This window comes from Hyperoodon ampullatus (assembly GCF_949752795.1).
Source record: "Hyperoodon ampullatus genome assembly, chromosome: 3".
NCBI classification, from domain to species: Eukaryota; Metazoa; Chordata; class Mammalia; order Artiodactyla; family Ziphiidae; genus Hyperoodon; species Hyperoodon ampullatus.
The window spans coordinates 157,912,682-157,939,568 of NC_136916.1; the positions used below are offsets into that span (position 1 = coordinate 157,912,682).

At 37.0% G+C, this 26,887-nt stretch overlaps 1 protein-coding gene across 4 annotated transcripts in view; it reads right to left on the bottom strand.

Annotated features, from left to right (window-relative positions):
* Positions 1-26,887, bottom strand: part of CEP128 (centrosomal protein 128) — a gene marked incomplete at both ends in the record, with an annotated part of 391,525 nt that overhangs the window by 257,857 nt on the left and 106,781 nt on the right. For all 4 annotated transcript variants that reach the window (XM_079700920.1, XM_079700919.1, XM_079700917.1 and 1 more), the window contains 3 exons: positions 3,448-3,612; positions 7,321-7,971; positions 15,717-16,067. In XM_079700920.1, the coding sequence (XP_079557046.1) occupies positions 3,448-3,612; positions 7,321-7,971; positions 15,717-16,067 (1,167 nt within the window). The remainder of the gene's footprint in view (positions 1-3,447; positions 3,613-7,320; positions 7,972-15,716; positions 16,068-26,887) is intronic.

The window sequence follows — 26,887 nt, forward strand, 5'->3', positions numbered from 1 at the left end:
CCTTTCATCACGTTAAGTATATCATGCCACTCCCTTCTGGCTTCTAGAGTTTCTGCTGAGAAATCAGCTGTTAACCTTATGGAAGTTCCCTTGTATGTTATTTGTCATTTTTCCCTTGCTGCTCTCAATAATTTTTCTTTGCCTTTAATTTTGCCAATTTGATTACTATGTGTCTCGGCGTGTTTCTCCTTGGGTTTATCCTGTATGGGACTCTCTGCACTTCCTGGACTTGGGTGGCTATTTCCTTTCCCATGTTAGGGAACTTTTTGAGTATAATCTCTTCAAATATTTTCTCGGGTCCTGTCTCTCTTCTCCTTCTAGGACCCCTATAATGCGAATATTGTTGTTTTTAATGTTGTCCCAGAGGTCTCTTAGGCTGTCTTCATTTCTTTTCATTCCTTTTTCTTTATTCTGGTCCACAGCAGTGAATTCCACTATTCTGTCTTCCAGGTCACTTGTCTGTTCTTCTGCCTCAGTTATTCTGCTCGTGATTTCTTCTATTGTAGTTTTCATTTTAGTTATTGTGTTGTTCATCTCTGTTTGTTTGTTCTTTAATTCTTCTAGATCTTTGTTAAACATTTCTTGCATCTTCTCGACCTTTGCCTCCATACTTTTTCTGAGGTCCTGGATCATCTTCACTATCATTATTCTGAATTCTTTTTCTGGAAGGTTGCCTATCTTCACTTCCTTTAGTTGTTTTTCTGAAGTTTTATCTTGTTCCTTCATCTGGTACATAGCTCTGTGCCTTTTCATCTTGTCTATCTTTCTGTGAATGTGTTTTTTGTTCCACAGGTCAGAGGACTGTAGTTCTTCTTGCTTCTGCTGTCTTCCCTCTCAAGGCTCTGAGTTTTAAGCAACTTGCCTAATGCCACACAGCTAGAAAATGATTTATACTCAACGTTCTGTCCATAGCCACTAATGCATACTACTTCCTGAAGAGAATGGCCCTATCTGTAGATGACTGGACCCAGTGAAACTCTGATTCATAGCTAACTATACTAAAAAAACAGGCCAACACAAACAGCTAAGTCAATCAAAACTACATAGCAATCATGTACACAAAAAATATTAAAGAAAAGGAAGCATATAAGCTGTGTATATTTATATATGTGTGTGTGTGTCTATGTATCCTTAAGATTATTTACCATTTTAAACGTCATAGACATCTTTTCTCTGCATTAGGACCCATTATCAGGACTTGACTATATAGTTTTAACAACTGAAAGGGATTTTGCTTTTAATGATCCCACTAGAAGCTTTCAATTGCAGATCTGTGTCTTATCTATTGATATATCCCATCCCCAGCATCCAGCACAATGCCTGCCACATACTAGATGCTCAGTACATAGCAAAGGAATACAGTAGTCCCCCATTATCTGTGAGGGATATGCTCCAAGACCCCCAGGGGATGCCTAAAACTGAAGATAATACCAAACCCTATACATATTATACATACATACCTATGATAGTTTAGTTTAGAAATCAGGCACAGTAAGAGATTACCAACAATAACTAATAATGAAATAGAACAACTGTAACAATATACTGTAATAAAAGTTATGTGAATGTGGTCTCTCTCTCTCAAAATATCTTACTGTACCGTATTCACCCCTCTTGTAATAAGAGACGATACAATGCCTACATAAAATGTGATGAGATGAAATGAATGAGGTAGGCATTGTGACACAGCATTAAACTACTGCTGACCTTCTGATAATACCTCAGAAGGAGGATCACCTGCTTTGGGTGATCCTGGATCATCAAGCCATGATGATGTGCATGGTTGGATGTTAGGAGCAGAGGACTGAGATAGGTGGGGATCATGGGTGTTGGAAAGTGGGACAGCTCAAGATTTCATTATGCTACTCAGAACAATGTGCAGTTTAAAACTTATGAATTATTTCTAGAATTTTCCATTTAATCTTTCTGGACTGCCATTGGTACAAATTTGGTAATTTCAGTTACTGTGGCAGGTAACTGAAACAATGGAAAGGGAAACCACTAATAAGGGGGAACTACTGTACAATCCTTAAATTTTAAAACTCTTTTCTAAGGTGAATGTTCCATTTATATGAATGTATGACAGTGCATACATACCTGGAACATCACAGATAGTGGAGAAGCATTTATTTTAAGCAGAACAAGGTAAACTTTACACTTTCAACATAAAATTTCCCCCCACTCTTTCTTAAATGCAAATAATTAAACACAAAACATGTTAATACAATCTTCTGGCTAACTTTTAATTATGGAAAAGTTGGAAAATTTAGTATTATCTTCAAAGCAACTACACCCTGGCAACAGATACATTAATTACGTGTGAACATCAGACTTTGTCAAAACAAAGCATGACATAAGAACTAAATTACAATTGTCAAGATTGTAGCCCTAAATTTAGGAACTTAAGCACATTTAATCATAAACTCCAAACTAATTTAAATGTCATTTCCTTGATTTTAACAATTACTAGAAAGGTAAAAAATATATATGAAATACAGTGAAACAACAAAATGAGGAAAAGATGAACAAAGTATGAAGAATCTTTCTTCTAGAGGTTGATGACATCCCACCCAGTGATATTTCCTTCAACAAAGATGTTAGTTAGTAACCCTTATCAAGAACAGGAGTCATCTGGCCCAGTCTATCCTGCCTTATCCTATTATCCATATGCTAATAGTCTTTTTTTCTATTTGACTTCTATCACACTCCAATGCAAATCCTTTTAGGAAGTTGGTAAAGACAGAACGCAAATTTAAGAATTCTGTCTTCTATTCTTAGTTGACTTTTGGCCACAAAAGTAGTGACTCTAGAAGTCCCTAGTATTCTACCCAATGCCTGGTATATAGCAGACACCCCACAAATTTTACACATCTACTGATAGGAAAGCAGCGAGCCTGCTGGGAATATTCCAAGGTTGCCAACCTTCTTAAGCTTCAGTCTCTGTAACTGCAAAAATGAGCATAATAGTATCGATTTCATAACATAACTATGAGCATTAAAAGTGCCTAGTGCACAGTGACCACCTCATCTATTATATATTGTATTTTGAATCTCAGTTTCCTCATAGGTTAACAGGGATCAATAAAATCTAACCCAAAGAGTTGTGCGAATTCAATGAGTACACATATGTAAATCAACTGGCATAAATACTTGCCATAAAGTAGGTCTTCAATAAACCATAATTCCTTTCTTTGCTACCTTGTCTCTAAATGCCTATTTTAAGATCCAGAAGAAATTTAAAATCAAAAGTATTAGAAGGTTACTAGTTGGTTGAAAGAATAAAAATCACAGCATTCTAATAAACTTTTATGACGTTTTCTGGCACCAATACAAATTGCTATGAAAGCCTAACAATTAGCATTTAGTAGTACATAAACTATGTTCTAGAAGAAACACTATAAGAAATTCAAATAAGTCTTTAAAATTAGAATTCATTCACATTTTTACCTTTTCTTCTAGTTGGTCCTTCAAACACTGGTATTTTAGCTTCAGTTTTTTGTTCTCATTTTCATTCTGAGTTAATTCCTCTGTCAGCCTGTCATACTGTGATTTCAACTTCTCTAGCTGAGAACGCTGGACTTTAGCCATATTCTTATCTTCTAAGCTTTCTGCCTGAGAGAAAAAGGAGAAAAGAGAAAGTCCACTGGCCACAGCCAAGCTGTACAAAAAACAAATTCCACATTATATCAGTGGGCAAACACTTCTGGATTTTGCTACCTCTAAGCATTCACACATAAACATACATGCAAAGGAAACATTCTTTGCATGTGTTCAATCTTTCCTTAGCATTCACTGAGCAACCAATTAAGTGACAGGTACTCTACTAGGTGCTGAAGATAACAGGCATGAACCATAAAAGAGAAAGATACAACAGTCAATTCTGACAATGATGAACAAGAAGTGCTTAATAAAGGTGCAAGCAGAGGTACGTGCAACCCAAAGAAGGGACACTAACTGCTGAGAGGGGAAGGGTTATTAGAGAAATGTCCCCGTAAGGATATACTATGGGATATTACTGCCTGATCAGTCTCCTCATCTATAAAAGGAGCTTAACAATATTCCTATTCAAGCTACACTCTCGTTTTTGTGAAAGGCTTGTGTACTTTTTGTACAATGTAATTATTAATACCACTCTTGTAGGGCTAAAAAGATTATGGATCAGAGTAGCCAAAAAACTATAACTAACAATATGAAAGAGTTTACCAGTGATTATTTCAGTACCAATAGTACAATAAAGTACCTCGTTTTTGTTTATTATTTGGAATATAACCGGAATCAGCTTTAAAAAAAAACAATAGGAATAATCTGTGGATGGGATTCAATAAGGATTTGCCAGGCATGTGAAGTTAAAGACTTAAAATAACAACAATGTAAATACTGACTATATGTCAGGCACTGCTCTAAGACCTGTTCGTATAGTTGTCCCTCATTCCATCTTCACCACAACCTGACTAGGGAGACACTGTTATTGTCTCCTGTTTTGAAACTGAAGCAGAACAAAAGTAATCATTTGCCCAAGGGTATGTAGTGAGTAAAGCAGAGCCAGGATATGAACACAGGAATTCTCTCTACTGTCCATGTTTTCAGCTGCTCTGCCTCACTGCCTTTAAAAGGTACATATATTATACGGTTTTAAAAACCAACTTGCAGTGTTAACTAGCTACACCTACCAGTTACTGACAGCCTGTAAGCACCCACATAGAATCTGTTTAAAATACATGTTTCAATGCCTAAAATATATTTGTTTCTTTCCTTTGTATAAGTTTATTATATGTATATTATCAGGTACATAGGAACATAATTGCTGGAAGCAATTTCCCAAAAGGAAGAAGTTTTGTGAGTTTCAGACAAGAATCTATACCTTATTCACCCCAAAAATTTCAGCTAAGACTTAATGCCATTTTGAGTTAACAAAAGGACTGATGTTTTTAATGAGGAATCCTGTATTCACTACCCAAAAATAAACTTACAAAATAAAGTCTCTCATCAGGAAAATTGTTCGATTATTATTTTAAGTTTCAGTAGAATACTTAACTTTTTTTGTGTCTTATAAAAAGTGTAGGTATAGACAGTTTTCCCCCAAGGCCAGTGGTGTCTGGGCCAGCTCACAGAGACACTCAGGAACCAACTGTGCTCATCTCTTCCCAACTCTGTCTCCAGTGATGCTGTTTGAGGGCTTGAAACCAGCCAAATGGGGGGTTTTATACCACTGAACTCGGCAAATGCTACAAATCAGGGTTCCCCTCTTTGCCCCCAGAGAACCTATTTTTAAAAGTTACCAGCACACTAATGGCTAAGTTTGACTAAGAACTTACTTCTTGTCGTAGTTTTATTATTACATTTACATTTCATTTTAGGGTTTACAAAGTGATGTAACACTCAAGAAAACCCTGTGATAGAGAAAGACATTACTGTTTCCATTCTACTGATGAAGTACAAAAGGTTAAGTAACTTGACCAAGATCATATGGCCAGCAAATGGCAAAAATACAGAACTCCACTCTTGGTCTTCTGATTCCAATAAAGCCTCCTATAAAATTATTTTTGTTGAAATCATAATAAGGTGATAATCCAATATCCTTCAAATATTAATAGCAGCTGGAGTATTTCATTAAAATATTTTATGTTTAAATTTAAAAACAGGCATGAGAAGGGTAGATCTAGATGGGGAAAAATATAACTTCTGCAGAGAAAAAAATATGGGTAATGTATCACACTTATTAGACTCAGAAAAAGTAATAGATTAAGCTGAAGCCGAAAGACAAAGAAATGTAACATTTACAAAGCTATTTATCTAAAGCCCTCTTGTACATAACTCAGTATATTAAATCTGCGATGACAACCATTGCTATCAACTCCTGTTAATTAACATAAATGAGTCAAAAGTATGGAATTATATTCATAAAATAGCATGAGGTGGGGCTGTTCCTACGGGTAACTTATTCAGTTTAAGAGAAGAGTTCTGGGCTCTCACGATCTCTGGTTCTCCTGTTAAGCTCGTATGCTTCTTTTGTACCACATTATAGAGTAACTACAACATCCCTCCGCATCTCAGTCTTTCGAATTAAAAAAAAAGTCTAAAGTTTTCGGAGAATCTACAGAATAGTTCTAAACGGTGTCTTCTTTATATACAGGTAATTTCTTAAAGCTTTATTGTCACCTCACTATACACAAATACAAAGCACTTCCTTTGGATGAGGAAAGAAATTTTACCACGTTACAGGGAAAGAGTCAAACCAGACAGATCACAAAGCAAGTCAGCAGCAAATTTTTTGATTTCTAGCTTTTCAAACATTTTAACCCAACATCCACAGAACATGTTCTATATGTCTCAAACATCATGCTAGACACCATAAGAGGATACAAAAATGGCTAAGACCTGCTACCTGCCCCTCTGGCGATGTATGAACACACAATAAACACACCATAATATAAGGCAGTCTAAATGTGCCGTACTAGCAGTTCCGAAAAAGAGCTATGGAAACACACAGAATAGAAATATTTATCCCAACCTCAGTTGAGATATATGCTATCTTCAGTGAATCTATAAAAGAAGTGAAAAATTAATTGGGCCTTGAAAGATTAGGCAGCCTTTTTCCTCCTGCAGATTGAGGGAAAGACAATCCAGTCCTCATGGTGTTTTCATACTAATAAACGGAGATTTAAAAATTAAAAATATGGACTCTATATCATATGATGATGAGTGCTATGGAGAAAAACTAAAGCAGGAAGGAGGGATAGATTTATCACACTCCTGACAATCATGTTATGAAATGATTCCCCTGCATGGTGATAAAGCTAATACCATTAGATCTTACAATATTTCCCCAAATGTAAGATCTCAATTATGCATTTACCCAGGCAACTTTGATTTGGAAAAGAAGGGGTAAATCTCAAAAGCCCTGGGTTTACAAAACCCATAAGCTGATCCACTTTAGTTACCATACCAATAAGGACCATGGTTATAGCTTCTATGGCCTTGACAAGTCTTTGCCTTTTATATTTTAGGAGATCATAAATGTTGAATGAGGGCACGTTTCAGGTCCACGACTAACTGCCGCCTCTGCCTTTCCTGAACTCCCAAAATAGCTAAACGTTCTTTTTAAAGGGATTCAGTGCTCTGAAATAGGTGCTCCCAGGTGGCTGCTATAACTCATTTCAACCTGGCTGAACAGGCATGAATAAGCCTCTTTATTGTTAGTTCTATCTTCCCTTCAGTGCTTGGGAATACAGAATGATCTCTAAAAGTTTACGCTTTATTAACTTCATGAGCCACCAGAAAATTTCCTCCAGTATCATCAGGATAATTCAGTGCGGGTACCTTCAGTGTCCTAATATGATTCTCGGCCTCGCTCTTTTCTTTCTTGAAGTGCTTCATCAGCTCCTGGATATTCTGTTCATGTTTAGTTTTCACACTCTGCAATGAGGATGTGAGATCTTCCAGCTCCCTCTGGTGAACATCTCTTTCCAGCTTTAACTGTGTAATGATTGTAGCTGTTTCTTCATCTTTAGATTTTGCCTGTGTCTTGAGGTCAGAAATGTTCTTGAGTACCTCTTTCCTGGCTCTCTGTTCCTCCACCAATTTATTGGCGAGATCTGCCCGGATGGCACTCAAGTCCTTGATGGCCTCTTGCATCTCAAGAAGCTGAGCTTGGTCCCTGGCCTGGCTCTCCTTCAGCGCTGAAATTTCTTCCTCCAGGTGCGCTTTCTCAGCTTTCATCTGGCTTTGAATCTTACTCTGTGTTTTCAATTCACTTTCTAGCCTATGGATGGTATCCAGGGAATCCTGTACTTCTAGTTCAAGGTCAGCTTGATGAGACTTAACATCACTTAGTTTCTGCTCCTTACAGTGAAGCTCCTCCTCTTGAAGGGCGCGCCTGGTTAGCACATCATTCAGTTCCTTTCGAAGATTCTCTATTTGTTGTAACGCTGCATAAAGCTGGCTTTTCAATTCATCCTTTTCTTTTAGAATCTATTGGGTTAGGAACAGAAAGCAAAAATTACTGTAAAATTCACCATATACACTGCCAGAAAGCAAAAATAAGGTTTAAGCCACAAGGAGAAGAAATATTCATAAAATAATATTTTGTATTTCTTTCTGGTTTTTTAATGAAAAATAATTTTTAGGCTAGAAAAAGGAAGAAAAATACAATTGCTCTGAAGTAGTACCACACTGAGATATATGTTTCAGATTTTCATCACCAAAACATATCAATCCATGATCATAAATAATTATTTAAATGTAACATAAAATTGATCAAAAGAATGGGGGAAAAAAAGGCTCCAATTATAATTTACCAGAGGTTGAAATAATACAGTGTTACTTAAAGTAACATGATTTGCATTTCAATAGCACACTTTTTAAAAGGAGACACCTCAAAACAGATACAGAACAGATTCGGAAGATAATATAGGGAAGCAAACAAATATAGTCTACGAAAGGTTTTGATACAATCAGTCATTATTAATCAAATAATGTCCACAGTGACAAGAAACACACCAGTATGTTAACATACTGGTGTCTTCAAGTCCCATGAAGGTAGAAATGAGTTTAAGATTAGGAGAGGTTGGGAAAGGACTCACAAGAAAAGTCAAAGGACCAGAAGGCCATCGCCCTCCGCCAGCCTTTTTAGGGGGTTAGGGCTAACATTGAGGGACAGCAGCCAAGAACTAACCTGCGAATCCTCACCATCCATCAATGCAAACAAAAAAGCCAGCAGCTAAGGAGGCTGAAACTGCCCCACCCCCACCCCAACACTGGCACCAAGGCCATTTCTGTACCTGGTTACTGATGCCTACCATGGCTTGAACCCGGAAAAAAAAAATTAAGATTCATTTTAGAATTAGAAATAATGAGTTAAGATGCAAACAGTTTCAAGGCATTTTTATACTTGACATTTTACACTGCAGTGTGAAACAATTCAGGATAAAATGTAATGAGTCAATCACTCCAAAAAAAGTAGTTTCCTCAAATCCCTCTCATTTTAACAGGGAGAATCAGCATGAAGCTAACATGAGAAATAATAAAAGGAGGGGATTAAGCAGTTGAGCTCTGACCAGGAGAACTGAATTTGATTCTCAGTCCAGTCATAAGCAGTTCTATGGCCTTAAAGAAATTATTTATCTTTATAAAGATAGTAATAAAAGCTACATCACAGGGTTGTGATGAAGACTAGTGGGAAGGGAGAAACAAAAAGTGGGGGTGGGATTTAAGTTCAAGGAGAAACCAGGATCTCAGGGAGGTACTTATGCAAGATAGTGATCAAAGCTGTGAAGAGAGGGGATAACTGATAAAGCAATGTCCCTGGATTGAAAAGAGTCTGGAACACAGATGACAGAGTTCACTCTAGAAGAAAGATTTTAACGCAGGAAAAATGGTTAGAAATATAGATAAGCCTAAGGGTGGATGTATTATTTTTCTATTGCAGTGTAACAAACTCCAACAAATTTCGTGGCTTAAAACAACACCCATTTATTATCTCATTGTTTTCCAGAGGTCATAAATCCCGGCAAGGTATTCTGCCTCCGGTCTCCTAATGCTAAAAGCAAGGTGTCAGCTAACCTGGGCTTTTAGCTGGAGGATTTGGGGGGAGAATCCACTTGCAAGTTCATTCATGGTGTTGGAAAAATTTAGTTCTGTGGACCTAGGATGTGTTTCCTTGCTAGCTTTGGGCCAGGGGTTTTTCTGAGCTTCTGAAGGCCACCCACACTCCTTGGCTCATGGACTCCTCTGTCTCTGCAGCCAGTAACACCACACTGAACCCTTCTCATGTTTTGAATCCCTCTGACTTCCCTTTCTCCCAACAGACAGAATAATTTATCTGCTTTGAAGGACTCCTGTGATTAGATGAGGTCCATCCAGATAACCTCCTTATCTTAAAATCAACTTGCCAAGTAACATATCATAATCATGGGAGTGATATTTCATCTTATTCACAGGTTCCAGGAGTTAGGTTGACATATCTTTGGGAGGTCACTCTACATACCACACAAGAGAAGACAAAAACTGACAGAATCCAGTCTTGGCTGTAAGGGTGATGTGGGAGGGACCTTAGAATGAGGGGAGGGTGCATAAATATAGTGACTAATGTTTGGAACAGATAACATAGGCCCCTGGCCCTGAGTTAAGAGACTCCCATGTAGCCCTGAAGATAAAAATCATATTTCCAAGATGGCCCTAGCACGTAAAATGTCTTTGATTTCAAAATACCATAAGTTGGTTTAAACAGCAAGGATATTTCTTTTTCTCACATGATGGGAAGACCAGAGATGGGGTGTCTCAAGAAGAGTCCTTCAAAACTCAGGCTCTGCTACTCTACAACTCTCCATGTTTCACCCTCAGCTTCAGTGTTCCAAATATTACATCGATTCATGACAAAAGTGACAGCCTTTGGGTGGACAGTCTCAGACTATGTTGGTCAAGTTTAGAATTTCTTTGGCAATATAGATACTAAAAGCTAAGTAAGTTCTGTCTATTTTCTTTTGGTTAATGCTTGGCTAGTAGCCATAGCCCAACATTTTGTCTAGACATTGACTCCGAGTCTGAAAATGTCAGTGTCTTAACCACCACCTCAATATCCTGGACATTCCCAGGGGCCCTCAGTTGAATAGCCTTTATCTTGAGGGAATTCAAAACAATGGACTTGGGTCTCCTTTGTCTGGCCAGAAGCACATAAATAGGAGAACTTGAAAGGGGCCTGAAAAACCAGGCTTGTTTTTTACCCCATTTAAATTTCTGCTAAGTTTCCTACCTCTCTCTCTTGCTTGGACTAACTTCTGCATGGATAAACAATTTGGCTTTTCCAACTCTAAAAGACTCCAAATTATCAGATTCAGTAAATGTGGATTATAGATTGCAGATTTTCAGTCTCCCAATGCCCCCAAATCTTGCTCTCTGCTTTTAGACACATCAGTTTCAACCTATACTTCTCTTTACCTTCCAGGACTTTTCTGAAGGCTGCAATAAGTACACAACAGACTCCAACATCCTAAAGTTTTTCTACTGGTCACTTAATACCATTCCCTGAAGCAGAGCAACAAGGTCCCAAGGTATGACTTCTGATGGTTCAATCAACAGCATGGCAAGTTTTTCCAATTATTCCTTTAGAAAAGTACAGTCCTCCCTGTCCTCACCCCACTTCTCCACTTAATCAATCCTACATTTTAGGTTCTTTAACTTATAGCTCCTTACTCCTAGAACTGATGTTTCACATAAGCTTGAATTTCTTCTGCTGAGAGTAAGAGAAAACTCCAGTTCAAGCTGGCTTAAACTACAAGGTAATTTATTATCATTCCAGGCAGAACTGCTCCACAGTATGTCAAAGCTCTAGATCCACCTCTCTGCACTGCTCTCAGCAGTACCCTCCCTTGGAGTGAGGCTTCATTCTCAGGACCATAGCAAGATAGCTTCAGCCATTTCTGGCATCACAGCCAAATATAACAACGTTCAGAGAAGAAGAACATCTCCCTCCTAGTGTTATCTTTTTTAGGAATGAGTAAATGTTTACCAGAAGCTCCCCAACAGACTTCATAGTTCATTCTTCAGAAGAATAGTTCTTGATCAGAAGAGGGCTATATGTCTAGTAACTGGCCTACATTAATTTTTTAATGGAATGGAATGAATTGCAGTGCGGTCAGGGAGGTAACCAAGACCACTATAGGAGCCAATTGATATCCTACGTACGTTTTGCTAGTACCACTCAAGAGCAGGAACAGAAAAAGTAGAGAGTTGGGTTGATTCCAGATTGAAGATCAGTAAAATGTGTGAGGTGGAAGCAAGAAATTGAAGATGCTGGTGAACATGTCGTCAGAGTAGCTTTTCATGAAGTCCAGTCTAACAGGAAAAAAAACCAATTCCAGGAAACAGCTGGTCAACCAAAGGAATGTGGAAAGATCAAAATCAGATGGTAATAGTTAAAAGAGGAAAAGGGAATAAAAGAAATGTGGACAGAGACTGAAATTTTAGAAAAGATCTGAACACAGAGAAACTACAGATGATGACAAATCTTAGCCATTGAAATTAGCTGCTGAGTGATTTGAAGGTCACTATAAAATAGGAAATTAGTGAAGTATAAGGATACAGAGTTCAATGGGTTGCTGACTTGAACTTGGAAATCACCAAAGATACTGGCAAGAATTACATGTAATGAAACAGGCTGAGGGGAAGCCAGGTGTGAAAATCCTTGGGAAATGTGGAGGCGAAATGGAGAAATAAGTAGCAGTCAGGAACAATGGGAAGGGAATGTTCTAACCAAACACTGCTTCCATAGAAGAAGAGCTGTAAGGGATGATTGATTATAAGAGGAGGATTGAAAATGGCTGGTGTGAAGCCAAAAGAATGATACGGCCTAAAACCATGGTGATTATAGGAACAGGAACCAATTCCTCAAAGGCCTGATGCCCAGTATATATAGTTTTTAGAATTAACTAAAAGGTAGACAAGAAACATTTTTAAAGAAAAAAAGGTTATTTTTCTGCATGTGAGGGAACATGCAGAAAGACTACTGGATTATACTAACATATCAGTGCTCTAGCCTTTCTTAAATTGCATATAACAATTACACATTAAAAAAGTATGCACTTTAGCACTGATCCTTCTTACTTTTCAATCATTAAGAAATTCAAATTTTAAAAGACAGTATATATTACATATAGCTCTTTTATTTCCCTCAGCATGAAGGCAATACACAGAAGGAAAAGATGGCAATTTAAGATTCTTGAAGTCAAATCAAGCAAAAAGCTCAATACATGGGCAAGCCAATTATTCTGCCAATTCAACAAGAAAAACAAGACAAAACCAAACCAAACCTAGGGATCATTCCCATTATCCATGTTATAAAAAAGAACATGAATTTGGAAACATTCAGAAAAGTATACATTATGATCAAAACCCAAGTTCAGATTTTTTCCTTTATCATTTTCAAAGCACATATAAAAACCAATGACTTCAAAAAGCACTTTAAAAACGGCAAAAGTATCACAATTTATGATTAGATTATTTATATCAATAGAATTTTAGACCTTCCAATATGCGTTCATCTACATATCTCTAAAGAATATCATGATTCCCTGATATAAACATCCATGTCATTGTCCTTTTTTTCCCCCCAACAACGGTGCCTTAGCTTCTGCTGTATAACAAAGTGAATCAGCCATACATATACACGTATCCCCGTATCTCCTCCCTCTTGCGTCTCCCTCCCACTCTCCCTATCCCACCCCTCTAGGTGGTCACAAAACACTGAGCTAATCTCCCCGTGCTATGCAGCTGCTTCCCACGAGTCATCCATTCTACATTTGGTAGTGTATATATGTCCATGCCACTCTCTCACCTTGTCCCAGCCCACCCCTCCCCCTCTCCATGTCCTCGAGTCCACTCTCCACATCTGTGTCTTTATTCCTGTTCTTTATTCCTGTTCTGGCCCTAGGTTCTTCAGAACCCCCCCCCTTTTTTTTTTTTTTTTAGATTCCATATATATGCGTTAGCATACGGTATTTGGTTTTCTCTTAAGGAAAGTATACAACCTTACCTATCTGGGTTTTTTCTGCAATGATATGCTATTTGTTTGATATTCCATATTCTTCAGTAATGAAGCAGTTTTGTGATATGATATATATCTCATAATCTTACCAAGATTCCAAAATGTAAAAAGCAGGAAAAAATAAATAAGAGCAATTTTTAAGAGAATAAAAGCCTTTGGCCTTCTAATGAATTTTTAAGTGGCATATCTTAAAGCAGAAAATAAATTAAGCTGGAAAAAGAAAAATGGAAGTAGGCACAGAACTATTTTGAAAATCCAAAAATTGCATCTTCTGAGCATATAAAATGGCTCAACAAGGCTACTTACTAAACAATTAACTCATTCTTTAAACTATAATGTGTTTTATTTGTAAACCAGTACCATTTTTATTTTAACATACACTTCCAAATATACCCTGGAGTCATTTTTGGAAAATAATTAGTCCTACAAACCAAAAAAGGAGTAGGCTGTATTACTACTGCCCTAGGGTGGCTCTGTGATTTTATTAAAAATTAAATACTCTTTAGAGGCATTATTCAGTAAGATATTAAAAATATACTTTTTCCAAAGTTATTTACAATGTATTTCCACATCACAGACTTACTGGACACTTGAATTTGCAGTGAAATATCTGTTACCCTTTCTTCCTTGATTAACCGTTGCTCTAACTGCGACATGCTGCATTAATTTTTAAGGCTTTTAAAGTGGAAATTACAATGCCTGCTGTGATAATTGTAATACTACCCTAACTGTGGCAATCACTTTAAAACTACTTCTTTGCTTATCATTAGCAATGCTAAGTGATAAAAATAATTATATCAAGAGTATTCTGGGAAATGACTGTTTAACAATTTTTAATATTCTGAAAAGCTCAATCTAGATAACTCTCAGTACCATGGATTAGGATACTGTCTGATGGCGTGGACCCTTCTAAATTTCCTCTAATTAAGTAAAATCCCCAGATGGTTCTCAATCAATCAATCCCCCCAACCACTCTTCTCTCTAGCTACCTCCCTTATAGCCAGGCTCATTGAACCAGCTGCCAAACCAGGCTGACAACAGAATAATCAAGGTAGAGCAATTTCCTGGGATCAAATCAATTCAGATTCAAGCCTGAAAGGCTTAGAGCTGCTTTACCTTGGGGCAACTAGTCATCCAGTAAGTGTCAGATGGGTTAAAGTGAAAAGCACTCCATAATGAGCGCAAAGTGATCACTTCCTCCATCTTTTATATGTCCAAGAAATTCATATGTAAAAACGAAAGCATCTTTTCCAGGACAGCTCATCTGTCATGAAATAAGCATCTGTCACTCTTAAGTGCTGACAATTGATTTTATAAATATAATTGCCCTACATTTTGCTTTCTTTTGAAAGAAAGTTGACTTATCCAAATGACTATTCTTCTGGAACATTCAGAGTTCTTGACAAGTGACAAATGACAAAGCAGAAGTGATAAACCAAGACTAAACATGGATAAAAATCAATCATGACTTTCCTGCTTATTACTTTAGAAACATCTGGGTTTAATTCAATGCAAAGATACAGGTGAGAATCAACATAGGAGCATAAAATCCATTTAAAGTAACTGATTATACAAGAGAAAAGATGATGTGAAAACATACACAGATCAATGAAATGCTTTTTGTTGCTATCAAAGAGGCACAAAAGTCTTAAAGAGGTTTGAGATCTGATAATACCGCTCAGTGAGATTATCAATGTCACTCACTTAACTTATAGAAGCTGCCAGAAAATGCTCCAGTAGTAACGGCTGCATTTGAAACGCTTCTTTCTAACCAATACTTAAGTTGAAATATACAAATAGATGATATTTTAAAATACATGCATTGGGGGAAAAGGCATGTGATATTAAGGAAGATTTTGTGATTCTCTTCCATTTGGATATTAAAGAATAATTTCAAATTAGGGAACTAAAAGCTATACTAGAGGAGGAGAGTGGATCTACTTTAAGTGTAAACTCTGAAAAGCCACAGAATGTTAAAAGATTACAAAGGCTTTAAAAAGGTTTTAAAAACTAAGTTACCTTTTACCTTGAAATAGTCTAGACATAAAGACTCTTCTATCAAGAACATCTTGATAGGTTATATGCACGGCATAGCATTCAAGTGTTTGTTCAAAGGACATATGAATGAATGTTTGGTCACAGCAAAAATCAGTCCTCAGGAATCTGGCTTTTATACCTGATTATTCTTGTCTGTCAGTTGATCAAGAGTTTCAGATTGTTTCTCCAGTGCTCGCTCTAACTTCTTATGCTTAATCTTCCACTGCCTAATGGACTCCTGAGCTTTCAGCTTCAGCCCTTCTCTCCTCTCCTCTGCCTCTTGTCTCAGGGCCTCCGACTGCTGGAACTCAAGGAGGTACTGCTCGGCCTGCTTGGTTGCATCCTCAGCATGCTGAGTCAGCTTTGAGATCTGGAGGTCAGCGCGCTTATGTCTGGCGTCACATGTCTCAAAGTGATTCTGGATCTCCTTCAGTTCATCCAACATCTCTAGTTGCTGTTTCTCCCTGTTCTCCAATTCACATGTTAAATTCTAGGAAGAAAGCATTTGAGATATCAGGAACACGGTCTTGTCAAAATTAGATGCATAACATATCATCAAACAAGAATCACTAATGTCACTAAACTAGCAATCAATCTAGAAAATATGATCTTTTTCCATGTATTTTATGATCACATTAGTTGAGAATAATTTTTTATAAAAATATTTTCTTTTTTAGACTACTTCATTATCCAAAAAGGAAAAATATGTTTTTTTCCAATTGACTGTCACTAAAATAGAAGGTCTTGCTGACGAGAAAAACAATGTGCATTACTTTAGTAAGAACCTAGTGTTTTGTACAACTGAAGAAACATCAATGTTTTAAAATTTGTCAGATATCAGAGCAATTATATGCAATCATACGTAACGCTTCACTTTTTGGCAGCACCTAAAATTTTGTTATAATAAAATAAAAATCTGTAACAAAAAATGAGCATTGATGATAGAAACATCAGTAATAGATAACACTGTATGTGAAAGTCCATTTAAAAGACTCTCAATAAAGTATTTATAGATAGGTTATTTCCAGCTAAATTAACATAATGTTATAAGTTGATGAACTTACCTCAAGCTTACATAAATCACTGCAGGATAGATTTTTAAATAAACTTAAATTTATGTGGAATACATACCTAATCAAGAAAAGAACCTAAACTCTTTTTTTTTAAAAGAACCTAAACTCTTAAAAGCTAGCTTCCCCAAACCAAAAGTGGTCAATAATACATTTGGAACTTACACTTAATCATCATGATTCATACATATTTTTAATCTGAGAAGAATGGGCAAAGATGGATTGTTAACTTCAAAAGTGAGAGGACATTATATAACATTCTATACAAATAAAAGAATGAATATAATCATTAACATTAAGCCACTCTTGTAAAACTCTGGGAGTGACAAGTTCAAATACAAGTGCTTCCAATGTATCCCATAAGCTGTCCCTCCTGAGCCTTAGTTTCCAAATACCTGTGGTTACAACGGTGACATGAAAATGTCATGTGTCCAAGTAAGACTGGATTCAGAAGGCTAAGATGACGCTGCAAGCTGGACAAACAATAAACATCATCTACACTGTCCTGAAGCACCTACAAACAGAGACTGGAAACATTTAAAAACCTCCTATGACTCTAACAGCAAAATGTTCAGTTCCAGATTCATCATCCCTGAACTGTGGCTCAAATAAAGTTAAATTTCTCTCATGATTAAAGTCATGGTGTGACATTATGGCAATAACATAAAAATAATGCCTCGAAAACAAGAGGTTTGCATTTGCTCAGTTTGCTAAATTCAGTGCAGCCTGGAAGAGATGAGTCACTTCTTTATCCACCCAAACAAAATAGTAAATTGAGAACTGTGCACTTGTTTGTGTGGAAAATTCTAAAATGAGATCAGAAAACCCTAGTGATGGTGGTTTACCCCTTTGCCCTTATCTAAAAGTTTTACCACCATGCCAGAAATCAGCTTTATTAACAAGCAGTATTCAAGTGGTTTTCCAGATCAAGAAAGAGACACCATTTTTTTCCCCACAACAAAGACTTGGGAGAGTGGTTTCACTTGCTATGTGTTAGGCAGATAATTTACAGAAAGGTTAATAAGACCTGGCTACAACACCAAAGAAGATAATAATCTAACTGCAGAGATATTCAGACTATCAGCTAAATTACAAGAGTGGATAGTACAAGGTGATGACGGACAGCTACTTGGACAGGTCTATATTCTACAGCGTGGCTGGGGAGGGTCTCTCTTAGGAGGTGACATATGAGCTGAGATCTAAATGAGAAGGAGCTGGCAATAATAACAACAACAACGACTACTACTAAAGTTTATTAAGCAGTTAAGTTGTGCAAGGGATAGTGCAAATGCTTTATATGAATTACCTCATTCAATACCACCACAAAACTAAAGTAAGGCACTCTTACTATCTTGGTTTTACTGAAAGGTAACCAACACTTGGAGCTTGCCCAAGTTCACATACTTAACAAGTGAGGGCACAGGATTCAGACCCAGATAGTCTGACTCCAGAGCCCATGTTTTCAACTCTTTACTAAGCTTTCAGATTCCCAGAGGACCCTAACTCCATGCCTCTTCAGTCACCCACTCCCATAATCCTATCCTTTTTTTCAGAACTGTCACCTTTGAATCAAAAGGTATGTCCAACCCCACCCCTCCCCATTATCTCCCCCTCAGGCTTCTGGCTTTATCTACCAATCTTCCCAGTTCCCTTTTCTTCTCCTTTTCTTCTGATACATCTGTTCCTCATTGTCAAGAGGATGACCATTCCCTTGATATTCCTTTTGCTGATTTTAAATTCCAAGCTCTTTAACCTAATTTTCTTAATTTCACTTTAGCCACTCCCTTGCTCACATCTCAAACTCCTTTTAAAAACCGTTCATCTACTGAACTTGAACAGCAAAACCACCAACTTTGGAGGAACTACAAAAATCTCCTATTTCCTGTATCAGGTTACTCAGTCCTCCAAGGAAAATCACACGTGAGTATCAGTTGATGTGATGGGACACTGAAAGCCATCCTCAGTGCCCAGAAATTCTTCTGCAGGCCCCCACCCAGTCCACTGTACTATCTCGGAAACTAACAGCTTTTTACTCACTGTAGGATATAACATAGCTCCCCCGTGAGAAATAAAATTGAGGCTATTAGGCAGGACACCCCCCAAATTTCCTACATATACCATCCTGAATCTTACCAATGGTTAGTCTCTCCTCCTCTCTAGGCTCTGAGGAAAAGGGATCTTTTAGAGAAACTAGCCTACCTTTGCTATTTCCTTCCACATCCATCAAGGGATTCACTATACCAATTATGTCCTCTCCTTCATGTACTGAAGCTCTCTTTCCCTACTGGATCATTCTTCTCTATTTCTCTCACCTTAAAAAAAAAACATAGTAATGGGGCTTCTCTGGTGGCGCAGTGGTTGAGAGTCCGCCTGCCGATGCAGGGGACACGGGTTCATGCCCCGGTCCGGGAAGATCCCACATGCCGCGGAGCGGCTGGGCCCGTGAGCCATGGCCGCTGTGCCTGCACATCCGGAGACTGTGCTCCGCAACGGGAGAGCCCACAACAGTGAGGGGCCCGCGTACCGCAAAAAAAAAAAAAAAAAAAGTAATGTTTTTTTTTAAATGAAACAAACAAACAAAAACCTTTATCAATCTGACATGATCTTCTAACCAACACCCTGTACTCTTCCCTTCCTGTTAAACTCCTGCAAAGAGCAATCCACACTTGATGCCCCACAATCTTATTTACAATTCACCTCTCGATTCACTGGTACTGGTTTCCATCACAATACAGAATTAAAATAACTCTCAAGATCCCCAAAGATAACCTACAGCCAAATACAATGGACTCTACAAATCTTTCCTAATATCCTTGTTGAATGTGGCACTGCCAATTACTTCTTCTCATTCCTAATCTCTCTTCTTCCCTTTCATAATATACTCTTCACTAGTTCTCCTTTTTCTTCCTGTTTTTTCATAGTCTCCTTCCCTGGGTCTCTTCAAGTATTTGGCTTTTAAATAGAGATAACTATATAGGGTTCTAGTATTAAGCATCATTCCATCTAGACAATGCCTTTGGTGGTAAGTATATAGGTAAACAGAGATATAAGTGATTCCTAAGTCAGAGCCAGACTGATCTTCTCAACTCCAAACCTTTAAATATCTGATTACATAATGACTTTCTACACTTGGTAATCCCATGGGCATCTTAATTTCAGCACGTCAAAAAAGTGAATTTATTGGATGCCCAGCTCCTAACAAAAAAATAGTCTTTTTGAAATAGCAGTAAAGGCTCTCTGCTGAGGAAGGATAAAAATGGAGGTGGACTTGTATATTTAAATACAGTGAGAAAGTTGGAAATAACTGCTGTAGGAAAAGAGAAAATCAACAAGAGATAAATGTTTAAAAGCTGACAAACATAAATGAGGTTACAGTTAGGCAGTCTCAAATTTCTAATGGACCCAAGAGTATATAAAATTTTTCGAATTTCTCCAGCATTTCTTTTGAATCCAGAAGTAAAATAAGTTCAGCATTATTTATCCTTCTGTAATTACAGAGCACAAGAATAGGCACAGGATTAATATATGCAAGCCCAGAGCTTAACAACATAATAGGAAGATCCTATTCAGTCACTGTTTTCAGATTCTCTTTAATCCATCTTCCTCAAAAAACCAATCAGAATAATCTCATTGTAATAAACATTTCTCCCCCATCAATCAAAAGATTATGCTATAGAACCCTCATAACAATTCCTCCAATAAACACACACACTCATACATACATACACACACATTACACACATACACACAGAGAGAGCACATGAAGCATACAAACACATCATTAATGCATGGATAAATGCTTTCAAGGTAGGCACGTATAGTAAATATTAGTCTCCTCCTATGTACTACATGAAACGTTAAATGGAAGGCAATTTTCTTATTTATTCCATTATGATGATTTTCAATGCCAACATTACTGTCATACATTCCTAGAAGCATCTTCTACCCTGAAAAACTTTTTATATTTAAATTGTGAGAAATTATCTCAGCTACTAGAGCTGGTTAAATTTCATATTACTTAATTAAGCCCATTATTTATTTCTCACTATGTAAGTAACCATCAAAGATAAGAACAATCCAAAAACATAGAAACACACTTTTTACCAAGAATTCCTTCCAGTTGCAGGGGAGGAAAAAACTTTAGAATCCTAAAGGGAACCATTTTAGTTTCTGTGGCTGGGCCTGAGAATTAAACTAACATAAGATAGATTAACAGGAGAAAAGAACATGAATTTTATTTAATACTTTTATGTATACATAGGAGCCTTCACAGGAAAAAGGAAGATGCAAAGAAGTGCTTGGGACTGAGAGCTTATATACCTTTCTAACAAAGAATTCATGGAGAGATGACAAGACAAAGGAAAAGGGATTTAATAGTGGGAAAGTGACTAGGAAATATATGGGGGAATTAAAGATAAGGGTTATTTTAGGTTTGTTTGTACAGATCCATTTTGGCATCAACTCCCAGTCTTCAATGATGACAATGTTCTCTGCTTCCTGGTACAGGGAGGGCACCTTCCTCATGGGAAATACTGACATGCTTTTAGGTAGGAACAGGAGGTCAGAGAGCCCTTCCTGCATCTACTGGTTCTCAAGTGCCCTTGGCTGAAAATACTCAATATGCCAAAGTGGCATATTTTCAGGTGGCATGTTTTGATTCCCTTCACAGTACATTACCAAAAGATTTATAAAAGCTCCAACTTACTAAAACTTCATACATTTGAATGGATTTCTTTTCTCTTTCCTTCTTCAGGTGGGAAAATATATTAATGGGTAGTTGTGTTGAGGGTCTCAGGTTTGGTGATAGCCAGAAGGATTCACAGAACTAGAAGCATATTGAAGCATATAGTTGTACTTATGGTAAGATTTATTAGAGTGAAAAAATACAAGGCAAAATCAGCAAAGGGTAAAGGACATGCAGTGAAGACCAATGCAAACCAGGTACAAGCTTCCAAGAGTCTTCTCCCTCCCAGTGGAAACACACAAGACATGCTCAATTCTTCCAGCAGTGAATTCTGACAACACGTGTGAAGTGTTGTCTACCAGGGAAGCTCATCAGAGACTCAGTGCCCATAGTTTTAATTAGGGGCTAGTCACTTAGGCACTGTCTGCCTAGTATGTACCAAAATTCCAGACTCCCAGAAGGAAAGCAGGTGTTCAGCATAAACCACATTTTGTTTGTACAAAAGGTCCAGTCACAGTAGCTACCCTTATCATTTAGGGAAGGTTTCATATCAGTGTAGAGAAATGATTATCACTCAAGTTCCTAGATGACAGACAAGGGCCTACCTTACAAGCAGGCCCTCCTGAGGAAAGCTGTCTCGGGCCTATTAAGTTAACTCTTCTCTTCCCAGCAGTAAAATGGCCAAAGAACAGAAAGGAAAAAAGATAATAACACCCTAAACAAGTTCTTAATTAAAAAACAATTAACTATAAATAATACCTGTAAAACAATGCATTTAGAAGTTGATAGAAAAGAACCCTCTCCCTTTAAAATTGGTTGGCTTTGGCTGCCATTGGCTCCCTTTTTAATAGCTGCAGTGGTTGTACTCAAATTCTAAGAAAATTACAGACGGTCTACTCATATGAATAAGGCATTAAAACACAAATAGGAAAAAAAAAAAGAGAGAGAGAGAGAGATTCTATTAAAAAAAAATAATGTGGATAGGACCCACCATAAATTCTAGCATTAACAGATCACACATCTAAGATCATAATTTTACATATTTTGACTACAAGGGATATTTATCAAGTTGAAATTACAAAAGTGGAAAAATTGGATAAGGTAGGAGAATAATGGAGCAAGTTTACAGAATAAAGAAATCAGCTCTGTCTAGCATATAAAAATCTTTCCACCCACCTTCTTCCCATTTCTCATATTCATGAAGAAGAATTGCTAAGCCTACATTTAAAACATTTTCCATGAGGAATTAATTAAAGGACAAAAAGTAGACTATGGTGTAAGTGGCAACAATGATTATTTGTTCAACGATGTAACTAAAATACAACAAAATACAATTTCTCCTCTACTCTTAATTGACAGTCAACACACACAAAAGATTAGCCACCTTAATGAACATTTAAAAGTGAAAACCTGAAAGAAGATGTGGCACATATACACAATGGAATTTTACACAGCCATAAAAAGAAACAAAATTGAGTTATCTGTAGTAAGGTGGATGTTATACAGAGTGAAGTCAGAAAGAGAAAAACAAATACCATATGCTAACACATATATATGGAATCTGAAAAAAAAATGTCATGAAGAACCTAGGGGCAGGATGGGAATAAAGATGCAGATCTACTAGAGAATGGACTTGAGGACACGGGGAGGGGGGAGGGTAAGCTGGGACAAAGTGAGAGAGTGGCATGGACATATATACACTACCAAATGTAAAATAGCTAGTGGGAAGCTGCTGCACAGCACAGGGAGATTAGCTCAGGGCTTTGTGACCACCTAGAGGGGTGGGATAGGGAGGGTGGGAGGGAGGGAGACGCAAGAGGGAAGAGATATGGGGATATATGTATAGCTGATTCATTTTGTTATAAAGCAGAAACTAATACATCATTGTAAGGCAATTATACTCCAATAAAGATATTAAAAAAATAAAATAAAATAAAAGTGAAAACCTGGCCCCAAATAAGCCAGGGTACAGTGAATGGCATTTATTTTAAATAAACATTTCTGTATACAGTATTATGTACTTCATGTGGAAACTTGTAATGGTAATGAGAAAACAGCTAGACTTAAAAGACGCAAAAGTAACACCTATAGGGAGATGGTGGCATACCATGGAAAGAGCATGGCTTGAGTTCAAATCCCAGCTCTGCCAGTCTATGACCTTAGAAGAACTGCTTACTATCTGTGAACCAAAGTAACAAGTGAATTTATAAAATGGACTCAGTAACATTTACACCACAGAAGAATGATGACCTACAGGAGATCACTTAGATAAAACAGCTGGAAGAGTGACTGGCACATTTCAGGAACTCAACAATGATAGCTTGTTATAACTAACTAGAAACAATGTTAGAATTAAAGAAGCAATCCAATGCCTACATTTTAGAGATAAGGAAACTGAAGGCAGCAGAAGATAAAGTGATCAATCCAAGATAAGGGAGATAGTTTTCAGCCACTGGTCCCTAATATTCAAACCAGTATTGATCCCACATCACTATATTACTGACTTGGATACTAGCCAACCTTTTCAATAATTAAATAAGTTGCCATGTTCCTTCCTGAGAGAGAAGGAAATCCTGAATAGGAATTATACTATCTCTGATGCATAGAAGTTTCTAGAACTTTTTCTGAAACACAGAGAAAAACCACAGAATAAGGTTGACTTGGGTTAAAACAAAACCAGAAAAGTACTGTATGAGAAATACTGATTGGGGCAAATATAACCAAGCAGGAGGGAATCAATATCAATGGTAACTACTAGAAACAGGATTTAAGTGTGCAAATTTAATAGAAACTATTCTGATCAGCAAGACCTCATAAAGAAGGAGACAAAATAAGGACACAATGGGCAAACTAAAGTGTAAAGAAGAGAAAAGACTGGGTAACTGATGGAAAGGAGATGAGCATCCATGACCAATGATAGCAATGCAGAGTGGGCGAGCCATCTGAGGCTGCTCATGAAGAGTAAGAGCTCAAGAGGGTTAAAAAAGACTGGAAGATAAGTTGAGAAATCAGGTTGCGGGGATACCAAAATCCAGTTTAAGCTTTCAACAGTTTTTGAGCAAGGGTGTAACATGATCAGACATGTGCTTGAGAAAGATTAATCACCAAAGGACATTATCCTAACACTAGGATAGTAAAATATTATAGCAACATTAAAAATAATTGAAGATCATCCTTTTAAAGCAGGAAAGGACTTTGAGAATGAATTCTTCTCTCATCTAAGTTCAATTTCAGCAATCAGATTCAATGGAGCTGGTTTACAACAGACAAGAAGGAACAGTGGCATTTAAGAGACAAGAAGAAAAAAAAAAAAAACTACTGACACTTGTCAGTCTTCTTAAAGAAAATACAGATATATTTCCATTCAGTCCAATAAACACTTACTGCATTCAGCAGCAACCAAGCTGCCAAGACACAAAGCTGAATAAGACATTAAAGTTCTATGTTCTACTCCTCTGGAGAACCATACAGCCTAGTGGGGGAAACAGACATGTAAGTTATCTTGAATAAATGTGATAAATATGAGCAATTCTTTCTTCTTTATTTCAAATTTTGCCTCTTCCCCATTTATGCTACCAAATCTATACTTATGTTTTATTCTTCAATGTCTTTATCTGATTATGTAATGTTTTCTAACAATAATTATTTGTCCAAAGAAAAGAGCCCCGAACAACATTAGGGAGTGACAAAGGGAACAAAAAGAAGATAATTCAACGGTTGCTGCTGAAAGTAATAAACAGAGAGTGAGAAGGAGAGGGAAGGATGGGGAAGAGAGAGACAGAAACAGAGATAGAGACAAAGAATGCTCATGCCGGCCAATCCCAGAACTCAAAACAACCAACAGCACTAAGGCAAGAGCACGCCTAGCACTCCTGCCCTGTTTCCCTCTGATGCCTTCTTTCAAGATGGACATGCCGTTAACATTGGTGTTGGTAGGGGAAACGGGATTGAAAGGAGTATGGGGAAGAGGAAAAAGATTAACAAGAAAATCTGATCAATAAGACACCTTTCCCAAATATTCACAAATATAGCCTTCTGTAAGAATTCAAATTTGATTCTGTAATGTTTGGAAAAACTACCAAAATAGGGGCAAGCCAAATGGAAATACAATCATTTGTAAAGACTCTATTTACTAATGAAAAATACAATAGTTGTACCTATACATACACACTTTTTAGTGTGCTAAACACACGCACTGTAAAATTATGTGGTGTTTGTATTATACTCATTTTACCAAAAATAAATAATATTTTAAAATTTTAATTATTATAGAGATTAAGAATTTTTACATCTTTGCATCAATGACAACTTCATTTTAAGCATAAAATATTTTGGTTGAAAAACCCTTGGTTGCAAACGCAACTCTTAATTACAATATTTACCATTTAAAAACACACAAACCACAATAGAATAATCTGTTTTACAATACAGTTTCTAGAAACCCAATAGAATAAAAGTAGTAACTGTTTGAATCTATCAAAGTGATACACTGAAACAAAAATGATGTTTAAAGCATAAAGCTCAGTTCATTACAAGGAAAAAAAAACAGTGACATTAAAGCTAATAAATAGCAAGCCTCAAGTAGAATACCATTTGAAATAGAATTCAGTTAATCATCTTTAACACTATGTGAACAATGTATTTGTTCACTAATTCCAGCCCAAAATATGACTTCCTTAAAGCAGGGACAAGATGAAAATGCTGACTGAAGAAAATAGTAACATTATATCCAAAACGAGATGCAAAGAGTCCAGTGAGGAAGATGATTAACTCAAGTAACAGGAAAAAATATTAAAATTTTATATTTTTTCTTTTTATTGAAATTACACTCTTTTCCAGCACGTTGGAACATTTTTGTTTTCATGTGACCAGTTAATTGCATTCATAGATGATTTAGTTTCAACTAATGGACAGGAAGCTTTAAAAAAAAAACTGTAAAGAAACTACAGGTTGAATATAACATTACTAATGCATGGATATGTGTTTGTAAATGTGATATTAGGTCTAACATGAATTCAACCTGTGTTTGCTGAGTACCACAAGGTTAGGCTCAAAAGCTATGAAAAAGATAAGGCAAGGTCATGTTTCTCAACAGAAAGAAAAACCTGATTACTGCACTGTTGTGTATGACCTAATAGTAGTCAGCCTCTAGCCCCACTTCCTAATATACTCTCCTATTCCACGGAGGCTACAAAACCAAATGCTCAGCACTCCCTAGAGCTAGGTTCCAGGGGCAAATCAGATGCAATGCAGAGAGACAGAATGTGGAAGAGAGGCAGGGACCATATACTTGCTAATTTGGCTCTTCACTTCTTGCCAGCAAGGTCATAAAAGATAAAATTTATTCTGTTCTGTAGTGAATCTCCCTCTTTGTGCTATCCATCCTGTCTTGAAAACCTAGGCAGGGCCACATCTGCCAACATTATAAACAACTACTGTATAAAATACCTAAAGCAGATCTATTTCCCACACTAAACCCTAACTGATATTATAAAGTTTTGCCTTTACTGAGTAAATAAAAGAACTAACAGATTTAATAGGATTTCACCAGAAATT